The 16,924-nt window shown below is 51.1% G+C and overlaps 1 protein-coding gene across 1 annotated transcript; it reads right to left on the reverse strand.

Moving 5' to 3' along the window:
- Positions 1-5,281: 5,281 nt before the first annotated feature.
- Positions 5,282-10,261, reverse strand: PPP1R14A (protein phosphatase 1 regulatory inhibitor subunit 14A). The gene is made up of 4 exons (XM_027619135.1): positions 9,875-10,261; positions 7,676-7,756; positions 7,114-7,146; positions 5,282-6,239 (listed from the first exon to the last, which is right to left on the reverse strand). The coding sequence occupies exons 1-4, from the start codon at positions 10,073-10,075 to the stop codon at positions 6,111-6,113; spliced, it is 444 nt and encodes a 147-aa protein (XP_027474936.1). The 5' UTR covers positions 10,076-10,261; the 3' UTR covers positions 5,282-6,110.
- Positions 10,262-16,924: the final 6,663 nt, after the last annotated feature.

A 16,924-nucleotide genomic window follows, 5' to 3' on the forward strand; every position in this document is an offset into this window, starting at 1 on the left:
GTTTTGTTTTGTTTTTGGTGTGAACTTTTTTTTAATTCAAGTATAAAAACATACAGTGTTATATTAGTTTCAAGTATACAGTATAATGATTCAACAATTCTATACATTTCTCAGTACTTACTTAGATAAGTGTACTCTTAATCCCTTTTTTAAATTTAGAGGGTTTTTTGTTTTTTTTTAAAGATTTATTTATTTATTTGAGAGAACGAGAATGAGAGAGAGAGAGAGAGAGAGTACATGAGAGGGGGGTGGGTCAGAGGGAGAAGCAGACTCCCCGCCGAGCAGGGAGCCTGATGCGGGACTCCATCCCGGGACTCCAGGATCATGACCTGAGCCGAAGGCAGTCGCTTAACCAACTGAGCCACCCAGGCGTCCCTAGAGGGTTTTTTTTTTTTTTAAGATTTTATTTATTTATTTGAGAAAGAGAGAGAGAGCAAGAGCAGGGAGGAGGGGGAGAGGGACAAAGGGATTCCCGGATTCCCCACTGAGCAAGGAGCCTGACATGGGGCTCGATCCCAGGCCCCGGAGATCATGACCTGAGCCAAAGACAGATGCTTAACCAACTGAGCCACCCAGGTGCCCCCATATTAAGTTTTTAATTTTAATTCCTGTATATTTACCATACAATGTTTTAGTAGTTTCAGGGTACAATCCAGTGATTCAACAATTCTGTACCTTACTCAGTGCTCATCGAGATCAGTGTAAGGGGTGTTGTCTTCTGGTGTTGATTTGCAAAAGAGTTCCCTGTAGTTTCTGAATTGTAATCACTCATCAGTTGTAGATGTTGTAAATATCTTCCCTCATTCTGCCTATTAAACAGCTATGAGGCTTCATCTATGAGGCTCTTCTTTGGACAGAAACTCTTGATTTTGACATGATCAAATTCATCGAATTCTTTCACCTTATGGGTTAGAGTCTTGAAGTTTTGTTTCAGAAGTCCTTCCCTCGGGGCTGCACCCGCCCCCCACCCCCCGCCGTAGGTCACTGTTCCTGTGATCACTGGCTGTATAACCAACTCCGCTAAATTCAGTGGCAGAAAACAGCCATCATTTATTACATTTATGTCTCATGGTTCTGGGAGCAACGGGGCTCAGCTGAGCACTTGTCATGGGGGTCTCTCATGCCTTGCAGCCAGAAGGCATCTAGGGCTAGGGTCCTGCTCCCTCTCCAGGCTTCTTCACACATATGTTGGGGTCTTTTTGTTTTTTTGTTCTTTCCCGGCTGTCTAGAACACAAAACCCCTCCATGTCTCCGTGTGGCTTCCTCACAACATGGCAGCTGGCTTGCAGTAACAAGCATACCGAGAGAACCCAGCTAAAGCTTTTTCTGACCTAGCCTCTGAAGTCACTGTTCTGGGGCACCTGGGTGGCTCAGTTGGTTAAGCGTCTGCCTTCTGCTCAGGTCATGATCCTGGGATCCAGTTCCACGTGAGGAATCCCTCCTGCGCTCCTCCCTCTCCCTCTGCCGCCCCCCCCCCCCCCGCTCATGCTTAAGCACGCGCTCTCTCTAAAATAAATAAATAAAATCTTAAAAAAAAAAAAAAAAGAAGTCACTGTTATGAACAGAATGTTTGTGTCTCCCCCACCAAAATTCTTATGTTGAAGCCCTAAGCCCCAGTGTGATGGTGCTTGGAGATGGGGCTTTGGGAGGTAATTCGGATCAGATGAGGTATGATGGAACTAGGGTCCTCTTTAGAAGAGACACCAGAGAGCTTGTTCTCTTTCTTTCTGACGGTGAGAACACAGCAGGAAGACAGCTATCTGCAAGCTAGGGAGAGAGTCCTTGCCAGAACCCAGCCAAGCTGGCATCCTGATCTCAGATTTCCCAACCTTTAGAACTGTGGGAAAATGCTCTTTTTTTTTTTTTAAGTAATCTCTACACCCAATGTGGGGCTCAAACTCACAACCCTAAGATCAAGAGTTGCACGCTCCACTGACTGAGCCAGCCTGGCACCCCCATTAATTTCATAGTTTTATTCTTTACATTTAGGTCTTTACTTCGTCTGGAGTCTATCTTTGTATGTGGTGTGAGGTAAGGATCCTTTTTTTTTTTTCTCCACATAGTGAGTCAGTTTTCCTAAAGTCTCAGTGAACAATCCATCCTTTCCCACCGAATGGAAGTGCCACCTCTATCATTTTATGTCCCTATACAGGCCTGGGTCTGCCTGTGAGTCTGTTCTGTTCCTTTGGTATATTCATCTGTTCTTGCAACACACTATTTTTAGAACTATGGCTTTGCAGTTTGTCTTAATATTTGGTAAAGCAAGACCCCCCCTTTCCTTTTTTATGTTGACTTAGCTATTTGTATACCTTTATTCCTCCATATAAATTTTAGAATTGGTTTATCAAGTACTTCAAAAAAATCTGGAATTTTTATTAAGATTGCTTTAAATTTATTGGCTAATTTCGAGACCTGACATGTAGATAATATTAAGATACCCTAACCAAGGACATGCATGGTTTCGTTTTTTTCAGATTACCTTCTGTATCCTTTATTGACATTTTACGTTTTAGTTTATTTTAATTTTTTACTTATTTTAATCTTTTTAAAAGTAATCTCTATGCCCAATATGGGGCTCGAACTCGCTGAGGTCAAGATTTGCACGCTCTACCGACTAAGCCAGCCAGGCACCCCTAAAGTTATGTTTTAGTTGGTTATTACAGTGTTACTGAGATGATACTGATTTGTGTAGGTTGATCTTATATCAACCATGATAATCTCTTTGCTAAGAGCCCTCCTGCCTCAATTGTGAATACCAGTCACATCATTGATGAAAGGCCATTTCAAATATTTATCATCCTAATTAGCAAAGCCCTTAGTGTTGATCAGAGATGGATGAGTGCCTTACAGCAGATGCCTCTGGAGCCTGCTCTTTAATTAAAAACCCGCTGACAACCCTCCCGCCTCCGGCGTAACTAACCTCTGGGGTGCAGTTTAAAACCAACTCATATAGCCACGAGGGGGCGCTGAGGCCTCACTTAGGTAGGAGGAGACTTACTGTGGGTGGAGAGAATGTGGCCACCAGGGGGCATTGTTTGGGCCAAGCACCTAGTGTGCGCCGGGCGCTGTTCTGGATGTTAGCGGAGCCATGCTCAAGGCAAGAAAGGAGCTAATATGCCGAAAGTCGGGGAGTGTGGATAGACAATAAAATAAACTAACATTGTATCAGGGCTGGGGCGCCTGGGCCGCACGGTCGGTTGGGAGTCGGGCTCTTGGTTTTGGCTCAGGTGGTGATCGCGGGGTCTGGGATGAGCCCCCCACTGGGCTCTGCACTCAGGGCGGGGTCTGCTTAAGATGTTCTCTCTCCCGCACCTGAGTGGTTCAGTGAGTTAAGCGTCTGCCTTCAGCTCAGGGCACGATCCCAGGGTCGTCCGGGGATCAAGCCCCACGTTGGGCTCCCTGCTCAGTGGGGAGCCTGCTTCTCCCTCTCCCTCTGCAGCTCCCCCTGCTTGCGCTCTCTCTCTCTCAAATAAATAAAATCTCAAAGAAAAAACCCTAGAACAATACCAAGAAATTCATGTTTTAAAATGATGAATTGGAGGAAGGAAGAAGAGGGAACGGAGTGGATGTAGACGAAGTAAGAGTGAGGGAAAGATGCCTTGTGGCTGCCGAGTGGGAAATAGCACAGACCCTGGGAGGCAAGGAGCCTGGTGACCGGGCAAGTGGGGGGCCACAATGCAAGGGTGGCAGGTCGGGTACACTGTGTCCTTTGGAGCTTTGCCACATCAGAGGGCCCGAAAATCAGTGTTCCCAAGGCACATCTTTGCTGGCCAGGGATGATGGCTGGAGGAGCTAATGGTCTAGCTCCTCCCTAGGATGGTTAAGGTTGATAACGATGCTTATTACGTGCCTGGCACTAGTCTATGATCTGTACATTTATTATTTAAAAAAAATTTTAAGATTCTATTTATTTGAGACAGAGAGGGAGAGCACGAGCAGAGGGAGAGGGAGAAGCAGGCTCCCCGCTGAGCAGCGAGCCCGATGTGGGCCTCGATCCCAGGACCCCGGGACCATGACCTGAGCCAAAGGCAGACGCTAAACGACTGAGCCACCCAGGGGCCCTGATCTGTATACATTTAAAACCTCACGACAACGCGGGGGGTAGATACTGTTCTAATCCTCTTCATTTCACAGATGTGGAAACGGAGGCATAGGAAGGTTAAGGGACGTGTTCAAGACGACACAACCAGGGAGGGAGACAGATGGCATTTGAATCCAGGCAAGAACTCCAGAGTCCAGGCTCTTACCCACTATGGTATGCTGCTTCCCAATGCTTTTGTTGTAGCCTTGTTCTCAGTCAAGTTGTATGGCCTTTTGGATAAGCTATCTCAGCAGTGTGAGCAGTCACTAACATTTTAGTATGAATTAGTTACCACCCACCGCCACTGCCGCCCCCCCACCCGGCCTTCCTGACACTAACGTATAGCAATCACCGCTATGGTTTACAGGAGCACTGTAGTGTAGGAGTTCAGTAGCTGGGCTCCGGAATCATATGCCTGGGATTGAAGCCCAGTGCCACTTCCCAGGTGTGTGACTTTGGGTAAGTGATAGCACTAAACTGGGCCTCAGTTTCCTCATTTGTGGAGTCCCCATTTTCCAGATGAGGAAACTGAGAAGCTCAACACGCGGCATACCCAGGACTTTAGGACCTGGGTTTGAGCACACAGTCACCTCCACAGAATGAGGAACCAAAAACAGGTTCTGAGGTCCCCAGGCCCAGGAGGATGTTCTGGGAGATGCGCGCAGGTGATTGGAGGCCGAGAGGGCTATGTCCATCCTCCACACATTTGCTCTCTGTACGTCTGGGGGGAGGGAAGGGGACCCTGGAAGCCTGAGGTCTGCATGCGCGGGGAGAACAAAGCCATCCGCAGGGCTGGACAGGCAAGGGGTTTCTGCATTCCTCTTCTCCTTCGGTGGTATCTTCCCCTCCTGCCGGACTGGAGCTCACACCCCCTGCGATGGGTGCCTGATCCTGGCCGGGCTGCTGGGTGGCACAGGGTACGGATGAGGCCAGGGCTCCACGTCAGTCAGTAGAGGGATGATTTGATAAGTGCTTTGTCCTGGTTGGGGGGGGGGGATGCCCTAGCTCTGCCCCCCACCCAATCTCCTGGCCATACATAGGCAGGACCGCTGCTACAACTAGACCTGCTGATAAAATGCTGAAACCCTGGGGCGCCTGGGTGGCTCAGTCGGTTAAGCATCTGCCTTTGGCTCAGGTCATGATCTCAAGGTCTTGGGATCAAGTACCCCACCCCCACCCCCCCCCACCCCCCTGCCTCAGGCTCTCTGCTCAACGGGGAGCCTGCTTCTCCCTCTCCCTCTGCCCACTGCTCTGTCTACTTGTGCTCTGTCAGGTAAATAAAATCTTTTTAAAAAAATACTGAAATAATTCCACAGTTTGGGGTGAATAGCTGCCACCCACTTCTGATGCCCTTCAGGCCTCCCTAGCGCCCAGCCCAGCGGCCTCCCTGATCCAGCTCTAGGGGACTTGCCGACGCTGATGGGTGGATGGCTCCACCGATATCTGGTATCTTCCCTGCCTTAGCCTCAATGTCAATCCCTCTACTCACAAGGTTCAGATATGGGTACCCATTTCATATAAACTCCTATGCATCCTTCAAAGCCTTGCCTCAGTGTCACTTTCTTCAGGAAGCCCTCCTGGTTTGTTCACGATGTGTGGTGGTGATATTGGGCACATTTGGTTTTGTGCATCTCCCGTGGTACAAGGACCACAGGCCATCATTCCCACAGGAGCCCTGAATGACAACCACTGGGGCCCTGCTGGCTTGCACTGGGCCAAGGCTGCGGGGGAAGTGAGGACAAGCCGAGTTCCAGAAGGGGAGGGGGGCAAGGTCAGCAGGGCCTGTTCTCATGCTCTCTGGCTGGCGAACGATTCTCCATCTGTCGGGCGGGCTGCGGGTGCCAGGACCGGGGGAGATGCAGCAGGACAGACGGAGGTGTGTGGGGGGAGCTCAGGGAAACCCACGGTAATCAGGGAGAGGAAAAACAGGCACACCATATTGTTACAGAACCATTACATACAACTCACAAACAAGCCAGGACGGTGTGGAGGGTAGGGGAGAAGAGAGGGGGCCACGGAGGCAAGAAGGTCAGGGTGGCGCGGTCCGGGCTGGGTCCTGGAGGGGGCTCAGGCTGCGGTCCCCGGAGGGGCTTGGCGGGTGGACGCCGGGCTGCTTGTGGAGGCCTCGTAGCTTCCCCAGCAGCTCCTGAACGAAGTCCTGAGGACGGGGCAGGGGTCCTGAGAACACGGGAAGGGGCGCGGCTGCCCCTACATGCTCCGCCTCCCCTCCCGGACAGTGAGAGGGCCTGTAGGTAGTTGGGGAGGGGGGTCGAAAGGCAGAGCTGGGGAAAGAGGGGGGGGGTACAGCTAAAGACCGGGAGAGAGACAGAGCGAAGGAAACAGAGAGACAGGGAGAGACAGAGCCACAGACAGGGAGGGAGACAGAGACCCAGAAACTGGGACCAAGACAGAGACGCAGAGATGCAGAGGGAGAGACAGGGAGAGACAAAAGGACAGAGAAAGAGACAGCCATAGAGACATCAAGGTATTTCTCAGGCCAAGGGATCACAGGAAGGTCCCCAGGGACAGAGGCCTTAGCTCCAGGGGCAGACACACAATGACGTTTGTCCCTCGGGCAGCCCAGAGCTGGAGAAACATATTTTTCCCTTTTAAAGCAGGGAAGGAAGTGGGAGGGGTTGGGCCGCTCAGGGCCTGGAGGGATGGGGGGGTAGAGGTGGGGAAGGGAATCCCAGGGCGGCAGAAGCAGCTGGAGGGGACCGAGTGGAGGGGTGAGGCTGAGCCCCAGGACTGGCCGCCCAAAGGAGAGGGCGGCAGAGGCACCAGCAGAAGCCGGACACAGATGGGGAGTGTCTCCGTGGGGAGGAGATCACAGGCCCCAGCGGCAGATGGGGAGAGGCAAGCGGGGTGAGGGAGACAAAGACACCACTGGAGCCGAGGAAAGGGCTGAGAGACTCAGAGGGCTCCCCAGAGCTCCCTCTGCCACCCCTGGGCCAGGCAGCATCTTCCCTCCTCCCCAGGGACCCCCTTCTCCACCAGGTTGCAGGGGCCCAGAGCAGGGAGGGAACACTCACCTCTGTGGGGTTCCTGCACGACTTCAGGAGTCCCTAAACGCCCCCCCCGGCCCCCACAAAAAAAGAAAAGAGTAAATAACCATCCCCGCGGCCCCTCCAACCCCTTCTCTTTCCCAACAAAGCTCCAAGGCAACAAGACAAAAGGAAATCAGGCTCCAGGGTGGACTTCCCATCTGGTTGCCAGGGAAGAACATGGCCCGAGGGTCTTATAGAGCAACGGGGTGGGGTGGGGTGGGGTGGGGTTGGGGGTGTGAGTCAAGAAACTCTGCACCAGGATTAGAGTCCAGAGAGGGCCAGAAGGTCACACAGTGTTTCCTAACAGCAAGGACACCAGCTCTGCTCCTTCTGAGCTGTGACCCGGGGCCAGTGATTAAATCATTTTCCTCATCTGGAAGATGGAGACCATACACCCTTCACAGGATTTGTGAGGATTAAATGAGTTAAGTGGAAAGCAACTGAAACAGTGCCCGGCACATAGTAAGTGCTCAGTAAACATGTGGACTATTGTTGGGATTTTCAGGAAGGTGCTAGGTGGGGGAGGGCAGCTCTCCCTTTCACCTACCTGGATTTTCCGGCTTCTGTCGTCTTCGCTCTCTAATTCCAACAATTCGTCAATGTTGACCTCATCAGGCATGTCTGCCTCCTAAGGCGGGAGGGAGGGGTGGTCAGGGTCGCGTGCCCGTCCCTCCCTCGCCTTTGTCCAGGCCTCTGGAGAAGCCCCACCGGCCCCAGGGCCCAGCTGGCAGGTTCTGGAGCAACAATGTGGCAGTCAGGGACAGCACCGCCAAGGCGGGACATCTGGGTGTTGGGGGGAGGGGTGACAGATGGGTTGACAGAGGCCCAGGGGCCTGTACCAGCTCAGATGCCGGGCGGCCCCAGAGCCTCGAGAGCCCTGGGGCTGGCACAGGTCTCTCTCCTTGGCCCCAGTTCCCAAGAGGGGAACAGGCCTGGTCCCCAGTTCCCAAGAGGGGAACAGGCCTGGTCGAGTATTGGAATGTCAGATTCTGGGATTCAGGAGAGGGGCTGGCTCTGCCCTTTCAAGGAAAAGTCTAAGCACTAGGTGTGGGGGAGGGGCGCAGGCTGGCCAGAGCGGGCTGGGGGAGGCCCCTTGCCTAAGAGGACCGGAAGGGAGGGTAGGGCTGAGGCCAGCCGCCAGGGCCAAGAGTGCACCCTGGTCAGTCCAGAGAGATGACCACCAACGGCCCCCAGAGTGGGTGGGTGGGATGAGCCGCGGAGCCCAACTTTGAGCGACCCAGAGGGGGATTCCTCAGATAGCCTGTTGGGGCAAAAAGCCAAACGCAAGCTGGCTCACTAGCCCTGGGGGGGACTGAATCCAGCTGTCAAAGCAAGAGATCCCTGAGGCTACAGACTTTTTTCCTCCCCCACCCAAAGCCCTTCTGACTTCACTGTGGGCCTCAGGGCTAGGTGGTCCCGGGTTTGTGTGCCGGTTTGTGTGCGGAGAAGGGGAGGTCAGCAAAGGCCTGGATAGTCTGTAGGTGGGTCACACGCCTGCACGAGGCTGTGTGTGTGAGCCAGAGGCCGAGGCCAAGGGGCCAGGGCCGGCATGAGTGTGCAGAGGTATGGGGTGTCATGGGCGTGGACTGCACGGGGGCGGGGGGGTGGCGGCTATGGTCCCATGACTGTGAGGCGTGTGGCTCTGGTTTAGCTGTGTTTGTCTCACTGTCGTGTGTCACAGCCACTGTAATGCCCACCATCGGAGGGTGACCTTAGAGGATGCCACCTACGGATGGCCCCCGGGTTACTCTGTCTACCTATAGGAGCTTCCCTGTGTGCCTGACAACAGTGGGACCTTGTGTGGCCGTGAGGGGCCATGCCTTGTGTCACCTTCGAGCTGTGCATGCTGTCTGTCCGCCGACACAACCACCACGTCCCTGGGATTGTGTTTCGTGTGTGGTGCAGTGTGACTTCAAGCGGAGACTCAAGAGGAAGGTGTGAAATGTGTGTCTGTAGCCTGTGCGTCCCATTGGAGGCTGTCGCTCCAGCCCTGTGTGTACCTACAGCATGCGGTTTTCTGTCTGCGTGCAGCTGTAATTTCTGCCGCTTTCCGTCTGTGAGCGGCTGTAGCACCTGTCACTGTTTGCATGTGGTTCTTGCTTTTGCTTTTAGGAGGCAACCGATGGCTGTTACTCGAAACATTCCGGGTCCCAGGGGAGGGGTAGCTCGATCGCTGTGCACACTGCTCCATTGCAGGTCTCTGAGCAGCTGTAACTGGAGTCCTTTTGTGTGGGTGTAGCTGTGCGGGGTGTCTGCGTTGGGCTGTGGCCTGTGCTATTGTGTCTGTGGGTGCTGATCTGTAGGGGACCACAGCCTGTGTCCCTGAGAGTCTGTCAGGGGCGCTAACTTGTCGCTGTGCACGTCTGTGAATGCTGTTGCTTTCTTTGCTGGGCGTCTCTGGGTCTCCTATCTAAGTTTGGCTTTAAGACATCCCCCTCCCCCAACCTCTCTCCAGATATGGCCGCTCTGGCTCCCCAACTTTGCCTCCTCGCCAACCCCCCATATGCTCAACCACTATGCACAACCATCTCTGGAGACCCAAGTGTGTTTCTGGGTCCACAAGCAGAGAGCCGTAGAGAGAAGACAGCAAGCGCCATGCATGCCTGGTCCCGGGGCGTGCGCTCTCTTGTGTGACCGAGGCCAGCACAACAACCAGAGACCCCCAAGGGCGTAGGGTGTCCGGGCCCGGGGTCTGTCGCTCCGAGATCCCTACCCCCTTTCGCCCCCGTACCCCTCCCTGCCTCACCCTGCCGCGGTACAGCTCCTCCAAGCGCCCGTCGATCCACTTCTCCACGTCTAGCCGCCGCTGCAGCTCCCGCCGGTCGTACTTGACGGTGACACGCGCGTGTCGTTTCTGCAGCCCCCGGGGGCTGCCCCCCGGGCCGCGAGCCCGCGACGGAGACTGCAGCTTGCTCAGCACCCGCTTGCCCAGACGCTGAGCTGCCATCGCGGTCCTGGCCCCGGCCCCCAGCGCCGCGCTGTGCGGCTTCGCCCGGCGCCTAGGGGGCCTCTTACGGGCCGGGGCGGGGCCGGCCGGGGGCGGAGGCTCGGGCTCTCCCCGGGGCCAGCTCCGCCCCGGTCGCCCGGGCCTCAGTTTCCCCGCCGGCAGCTCAGGGACTGGTCGCTGCACCGCATAAAGCCCGCAGCCGTGCCCAGTCCAGGTGTGCGCGCGGTCCGGGAGTCTCAGGCCGGGGCCGGGCGGCTGGGGCTCCCGGGACCTGGATCCCGGGGGGCGGGGTCCCGGGACAGGCTCCTGGGGACCGGGCCTGCCTGCGCCCCCTGGTGGCTGCAAGGGACAGTGCAGGAGCCCCCGTGCCGCCTTTCTCTACAAGGGAAGATTCAGCCAGAGAACTCACAGTACAACATTTATTCATTCTTTCATTTATTCACTCATCCATGCAGCCTTTCGTTCATTTATTCACTCACTCTATTCAACAAATATGTATTCGTTTGACATCATGACATCTGTTAGCCTCTGTCTCTCATATCAGACTCCTCAAGCAGGATAGCATCCAGACTGTCCTCTCTCCCTCTGGTATTACCAGGCCCCTCCTCCCTGACTCCCTGACTCCCTTCCCCATGGGTTTCTTAGTGACCTCAGCAGGGGGAGACGGCACCTGCTCTCTTCAATCCTTTCAGCTTTCTGAAAATCTCAATAACGCATCTATCTATCTATCTATCTGTCTATCTATCTATCTATCTACCTCGGGTGCGCGCCACACGCACACACACCAAGCACTGTTCTAGGCACTAGAGATAGAGCAGTGAACAAACAAGTCCCGTCCTCAGGGAGTTGACATTTTTGTGCTGGAAACAGTCAATAATAAGCACTATTACACAGCTTATTAGACTATGATAAGTTATTTATTTATTTAAAGATTTTATTTATTTATTTGACAGAGAGAGACACAGTGAGAGAGGGAACACAAGCAGGGGGAGTGGGAGAGGGAGAAGCTGGCTTCCCGCGGAGCAGGGAGCGCGGAGCAGGGAGCCCGATGCAGGGCTCGATCCCAGGGTCCTGGGATCATGACCTGAGCTGAAGGCAGACGCTTAACGACTGAGCCACCCAGGTGCCCCGATAAGTTTTTTTTTTTTTTTTTAAAGAATTTATTCATTTATTTGAAAGAGAGAGACATAGCAAGAGAGGGACCACAAGCAGGGGGAGTGGGAGAGGGAGAAGCAAGCTTCCCGCTGAGCAGGGAGCACAACGTGAGGCTCAGTCCCAGGACCCTGGGATCATGACCTGAGCAGAAGGCAGACGCTTAACAACTGAGCCACCCAGGCGCCCCAGAATATGATATGAAATATGAAGCAGGAAGGAGAAATGAAGTGAGGGAGGGGTTGCAATTTTAGCAAGGGTAATCACAGAAGTCCCTTACTTCACCAGTCTTACCACTTCTAATTACAAGCAGCAAGAACGATACTTTAAAACTTAAATTTGGCCATGTCCCATCCCTGTTTAAAACTATCCATAAGTAGGCAATGGTTTCTTAGATATGACATCAAAAGCGGAAGCAACAAGAGAAAAATAGCTAAATTGGACTTCACTGAAATTAAAAAGTTTTGTGTTTCAGGGATGCCTGGCTGGCTCAGTCTGTGGAGCTTGCATCCCTTGATCTCGGGGTCGTGAGTTCGAGCCCCATGTTGGGCATAGAGCTTACTTAAAAAAAAAAGTTTTGTTTTTCAGAGGCCATCATTAAGAAAGTGAAGAGACAACCCACAGAATGGAGAAAGAATTGCAAATCATATATTTGATAAGTTGTTGTTGGTTTTTTTTTAGATTTTATTTATTGATTTTTGAAATTTTTTAAAGATTTTATTTATTTATTTGAGAGAGAGTGAGAGAGGGAGCACATGAACAGGGGCAGAGGGAGAGGGAGAAGAAGACTCCCCTGCTAAGCAGGGAGCCCGACGTGGGGTTCGATCCCAGCTGAAGGCAGACGCTTTATCGACTGAGCCACCCAGGTACCCCTATTTATTTATTTGAGAGAGAGAGTGTGTGGGGGAGGGGCAGAAAGAGAGGCAGAGAGAGAATCCCAGGCAGACTCTGCACGGAGTGCAGAGGCCCACTCAGGGCTCAATCCCATGACCCCAAGACCACAACTGGAGCTGAAACCAGGAGTTGGGCACCCAACTGACCGAGCCACCCAGGCACCCCCAATAAGGTACTTGTAATTAAAATAAAGAAGTGGTGGAACTCAATAATAATAATAAGACAAATAACCTAATGAAAAAATGGACAAAGGCTCTGAATAAACATTTCTCTAAAAAAGATATACAGGGCACCTGGGTGGCTCAGTCGGTTAAGTGTCTGCCTTCTGCTCAGGTCATGATCTCAGGGTCCTGGGATCAAGTCCTGCATCAGGCTCCTTGCTCAGCAGGGGTCTGCTTCTCTGCTCCTCCCCTGGCTCGTGTGCATTCTCTCTCTCACTCACTCTCTTTCTCTCTCAAATAAATAAATAAAATATTTTTTAAAAATAAAATAAATAAAAAAGATATACAAAGACCAGTAAGCATTTGAAAAGATGCTCAACATGTTAATTATCAGGAAAATGCAAATCAAAACCATAAGGAGATACCACTTCATACCCAGTAGGATGGCTTTAATTTATTTCTTCTTTAATGTTTATTTATTTTCTATAGTAAAGCTGTACACCCAATATGGAGCTTGAACTCATGACCCCCCAGATCAACAGTCACAGGCTCTTCCAGCCAGGTGCCCCAGGTGGCTATAATTTCTTTTAAATGAAAAATACCAAGTGTTGGCAAGGCTGTGGAGAAATCAGAACCTTCATACATTGATGTTGGGAATGTAAAATGGTGCAGGCACTTTGGAAAACAGTCTGGCAGTTCCTCAAAAGGTTAAACTTAGAGTTACCATATGACTCAGCAATTCTACTCCTAGGACTACACTAGAGAACTGAAAGCATATGTTCACACAAAAACTTGTACGTGAATGTTCACAGCATTGTCGCAGCGTTGTTCATATTAGCCAAAAGGTGGAAACAACACAGCGCATCAACTGATTATTGGATACATAGAATGTGGTAAGTCCATACAAGGGACTGGTATTTGGCAATAAAAAGAAATTAAGTACTGACACATGCTACACCAGAGATGAACCTTGAAAACACGCTAAGTGAGAGAGGCCAAACTCAAAAGGCCACACGCTGTATGATTCTACTTATATGAAATGTCCAGAATAGGTAAATCCATAGACAGAAAATAGATTAGTGGTTGCCTGGCACTGAGAGAATTCTGGGGAAAGGGAGTGACTTGCTGGCCAGTACAGGGTTTCTTCTGAGGATGATGCAATTTTCTAAATTGTAGTGTGATGGTGGCATAACTTCATTAATATACCAAAAACAAACAAACAAACAAAAAACCACCCTAAAAACCATTGAAATGTAGGGCGCCTGGGTGGCTCAGTTGGTTAAGTGACTGCCTTCAGCTCAGGTCATGATCCTGGAGTCCCGGGATCGAGTCCCGCATCGGGCTCCCTGCTCAGCAGGGAGTCCGCTTCTCCCTCTGACCCTCCCCCCTCTCATGTGCTCTCTCTCTCATTCTCGCTCTCTCAAATAAATAAATAAAATCTTAAAAAAAAAACATTGAAATGTACGTTTTATTTATTTGTTTATATTTGTTTGTTTATTTTTAAGATTTTGTTTATTTGACGGAGACACAGCGAGAGAGGGAACACAAGCAGGGGGAGTGGGAGAGGGAGAAGCGGGCTTCCCGCCGAGCAGGGAGCCCAATGCGGGGCTCGATCCCAGGACCCTGGGATCATGACCTGAGCCGAAGGCAGACGCTTAACGACTGAGCCACCCAGGCACCCCCAACTGTACATTTTAAAAGGGTAAATTGTATGGTATGTGGCTTATATCCCAAAAGTTGTTATATTCAAAACAACAACTGTCCATAGCTCCCCATCGTCCTGAGGGCATTCAAAGCTCTGCCAAGCCTGTGGTATCTCTCTCAGCTGGATCGGGGGGGGGGGGGGGGCAAATGTGGGGCTATAATCAGGTGGGGTGGGGGCCGGTGGCACAGGAGGTGAGAGGATTCACCCAAGGCAGAACAAAGGAAATCGTTTAATGAGTACACCGCAAGGGAGAGGCAGTCAGGACAGCAGAGAAGAGGCCATCTTCAAGGAGGCAGTGGGTGGGGGCTGTATTTCATTTTATTTATTTTATTTATTTTTTTGACTTTATTTATTTTTTTAACTTTATTTTATTTTTTTAACTTTATTTTAGCACATGGTGGGTGCAGAGGGAGAGGGAGAAGCCGACTCCCACTGAGCAGGGGCTGGGGGCCAGTACTTAAAGCAGGAAGGTGTTGTACATAGGGCCATTGGTCAGTTAAGGCCTGTGGCTATTTTGAGGTGGGTCGCCTGCTGGGGCTGTCTGGATTCAGCCAGGGGGTCGCTGTGGGCCCTTTTGCCTGGATCAGGTTTCCATTGCTCAAGCCTGTTGTCTCAAAGTAGCCTCTACCTTCTCAAAACCTTTGCCCTAATAGTTCTTTCTGTCAGGGAAGCTCTTCCTTGAGAGTGGTATCAGCAGGGCTCATTCCTTCATCTCCCTCAAATGTCACCTGCGCAGTGGGGTCTTGTCTGAACACCCTACCTCCCTCATATTGTCAGTCCCATGCCCCGTACCTGGCTCTATGTTTTATCCATAATATTGCCTTTCAACATTGTATATAATTTACTCATTTTATTTATTGTCTGTTTTCCAACTAGTGATGTGCCGAAAGGCAAAAGGAGTACAGGCAAAAAGGGGGTGCACTGTCTGTAGAGAATTTAAAATATAAATAAATAAAACTGGCCAAAAGTTGGTCCAGTGTTTATTATACCATGCACTGACAAATTCTAAGCAGTATCAGTGATAAAATAATCCTCCAAAATAGTCCAAAATCTTTTTGTTGGTCTGCTTATAGGCAATTGATGCAATTGCTTTTGAGTTTATTTTATTTATTTATTTATTTTTTGCTTTTGAGTTTATTTTTTAACAATTTATTTATTTGAAAGACAGAGTGAGAGAGAGCAGAAGCGGGGGGTGGGGGGCAGAGGGAGAGGTTGAGAAGCAAGCTCCCCGCTGAGCTTGGAGCCCAACATGGGCTCAATCTTGATCATGACCTGAGCCGAAATCAAGAGTAAACGCCCAACCAACTGAGCCACCCAGACTCCCCTGGTTTTTTGTGTTGTTTTTTAAATAAGGTTTTATTTGAGAGAGAGAGAGAGAGAGAGAGAGAATGAATGGGGGAGGGGCAGAGGGAGCAGACTCGCTGCTGAGCAGGGGGCTCGATTCCAGAACTGAGATCACACCCCGAGCCAAAGGCAGCCACTTAACGGACTGAGTCAGCCAGGCGCTCCCCTTAGCCTGTTGAGTTTTAATAATAGGCTTCCAGTTAGTCATTTTTATTACTGTATCCTTTAGTAAACATTGTATTTGTAATAGTTTTCTATTGCTACAGAATAAATTACCACAGACTTTGTGGCTTAAAACTTATTATCTCATGGTTTCTAGAGATGGTTTAGCTGGGTCCTCTGCTCCAGGGTCTCACTGAGCTAATCCAGGTGTCAGCCAGAGCTGCCATCTCATCAGAGGCTCAACTGGGGAAGGATCTGCTTCCAACTGCTTGACCTTGCAAAGATGAGGTCTTCATTTTCTTGCTGGTTATCAGTAGGGGCTGCTTGAGCTTCCAGCTCAAGCCCTGGCTTAGAGGAATGGGGTGGGTGGGGGGTTCACGTGCCTGAGAGAGCTTTGTTCTCACATTGAGACTCTTGACCTTGAGTCCTTGGCTCTCACTGCAAGATTAAAGAAGATGCTGGGCAAAAAATATTTTTTTAAATAAAAAAATGGTGAGGGCATCTGGTTGGCTCAGTTGGTATAGCACACGACTCTTGATCTTGAGGTTGTTGAGTTCCTGCCCCACGTTGGATGTAGAGATTACTTAAAAATAATTTTTTTAAATGTACACAAAACAATTGCTGCAGGTAAACACCGTTCTGATAACCCAATTAAGGCTCCTCACATATTATTATGCCAGGAGGGAGGCTGAATAGTGGGAGTGGCCCTGGATCCTGTAAGGCACTGCTGCCTTTCTTGCCTCAGGCCTTTTGCATTTTCTGTTCCGGATGCTTGGAATGTTTGTCCATCAGCCCTTCTGATCCTTCAGGGTTCATTATCAAAGCCAAGTTGGTCCGAGGGTTGTGGGTTATTGTTAAGCTGTTTAACATTATCAAAGCCACCTCCGCACTTCCACCACCTCAGTCCCTGATCCTTCAGTCTGTGCTTCCCTGTCACATCCCCAATCATTCTAATCACTCTGTCCTATGCTTCTGTCATCACTACTCTCGGTTGTTCCTGTCTGGTGAGGAAGGGACTAGTCTGGCTTGGTCATCGCTGGGTTCCCAGTAATGCGCCTAATAGGCGTTCAGTGAACGTTCAATTTAGGAAGGAATAAATCCCTCAACCTCAAAGGAGGGCAGAAATGAGGCGAGCTTCATCGCCACACTTTCAGGAACCACAGACTTCTAGGAAGAGCATTCTGTACCCTCTTCTCCCACCCCGAGGCCCAGCCCAAGGGTGAAGGTACAAGGACGTCACCAAGCCCCGGAGCAGGGAGGCAGGGCGCCCCAGCGCTCAGCAGGTTTGCGCCTCCCCGCAGGTTAGCTCCTACCCTGGGCGGACCAACTCAAGCCCCACCCTTCCCCTCCCACCCAATCCTGGGGCCAGCCCAGGTGCGCCGAGGGAGGAGGATCGCCGCGCAGGTGCGGGCTCCCTGCGCCTGCGCTCTG

The sequence above is a fragment of the Zalophus californianus genome, chromosome 17, assembly GCF_009762305.2.
Source record: "Zalophus californianus isolate mZalCal1 chromosome 17, mZalCal1.pri.v2, whole genome shotgun sequence".
Lineage (NCBI taxonomy): Eukaryota > Metazoa > Chordata > Mammalia > Carnivora > Otariidae > Zalophus > Zalophus californianus.

Coding starts and splice junctions, on each gene's coding strand:
- PPP1R14A (XM_027619135.1), bottom strand. CDS start 10,075: ATGGCAGCTCAGCGTCTGGGCAAGCGGGTGCTGAGCAAGCTGCAGTCT. Junction 7,757..9,874: donor AGGAGCTGTACCGCGGCAGG/GTGAGGCAGGGA, acceptor CTCCCGCCTTAG/GAGGCAGACATGCCTGATGA. Junction 6,240..7,113: donor CGTGCAGGAACCCCACAGAG/GTGAGTGTTCCC, acceptor CCCCGTCCTCAG/GACTTCGTTCAGGAGCTGCT.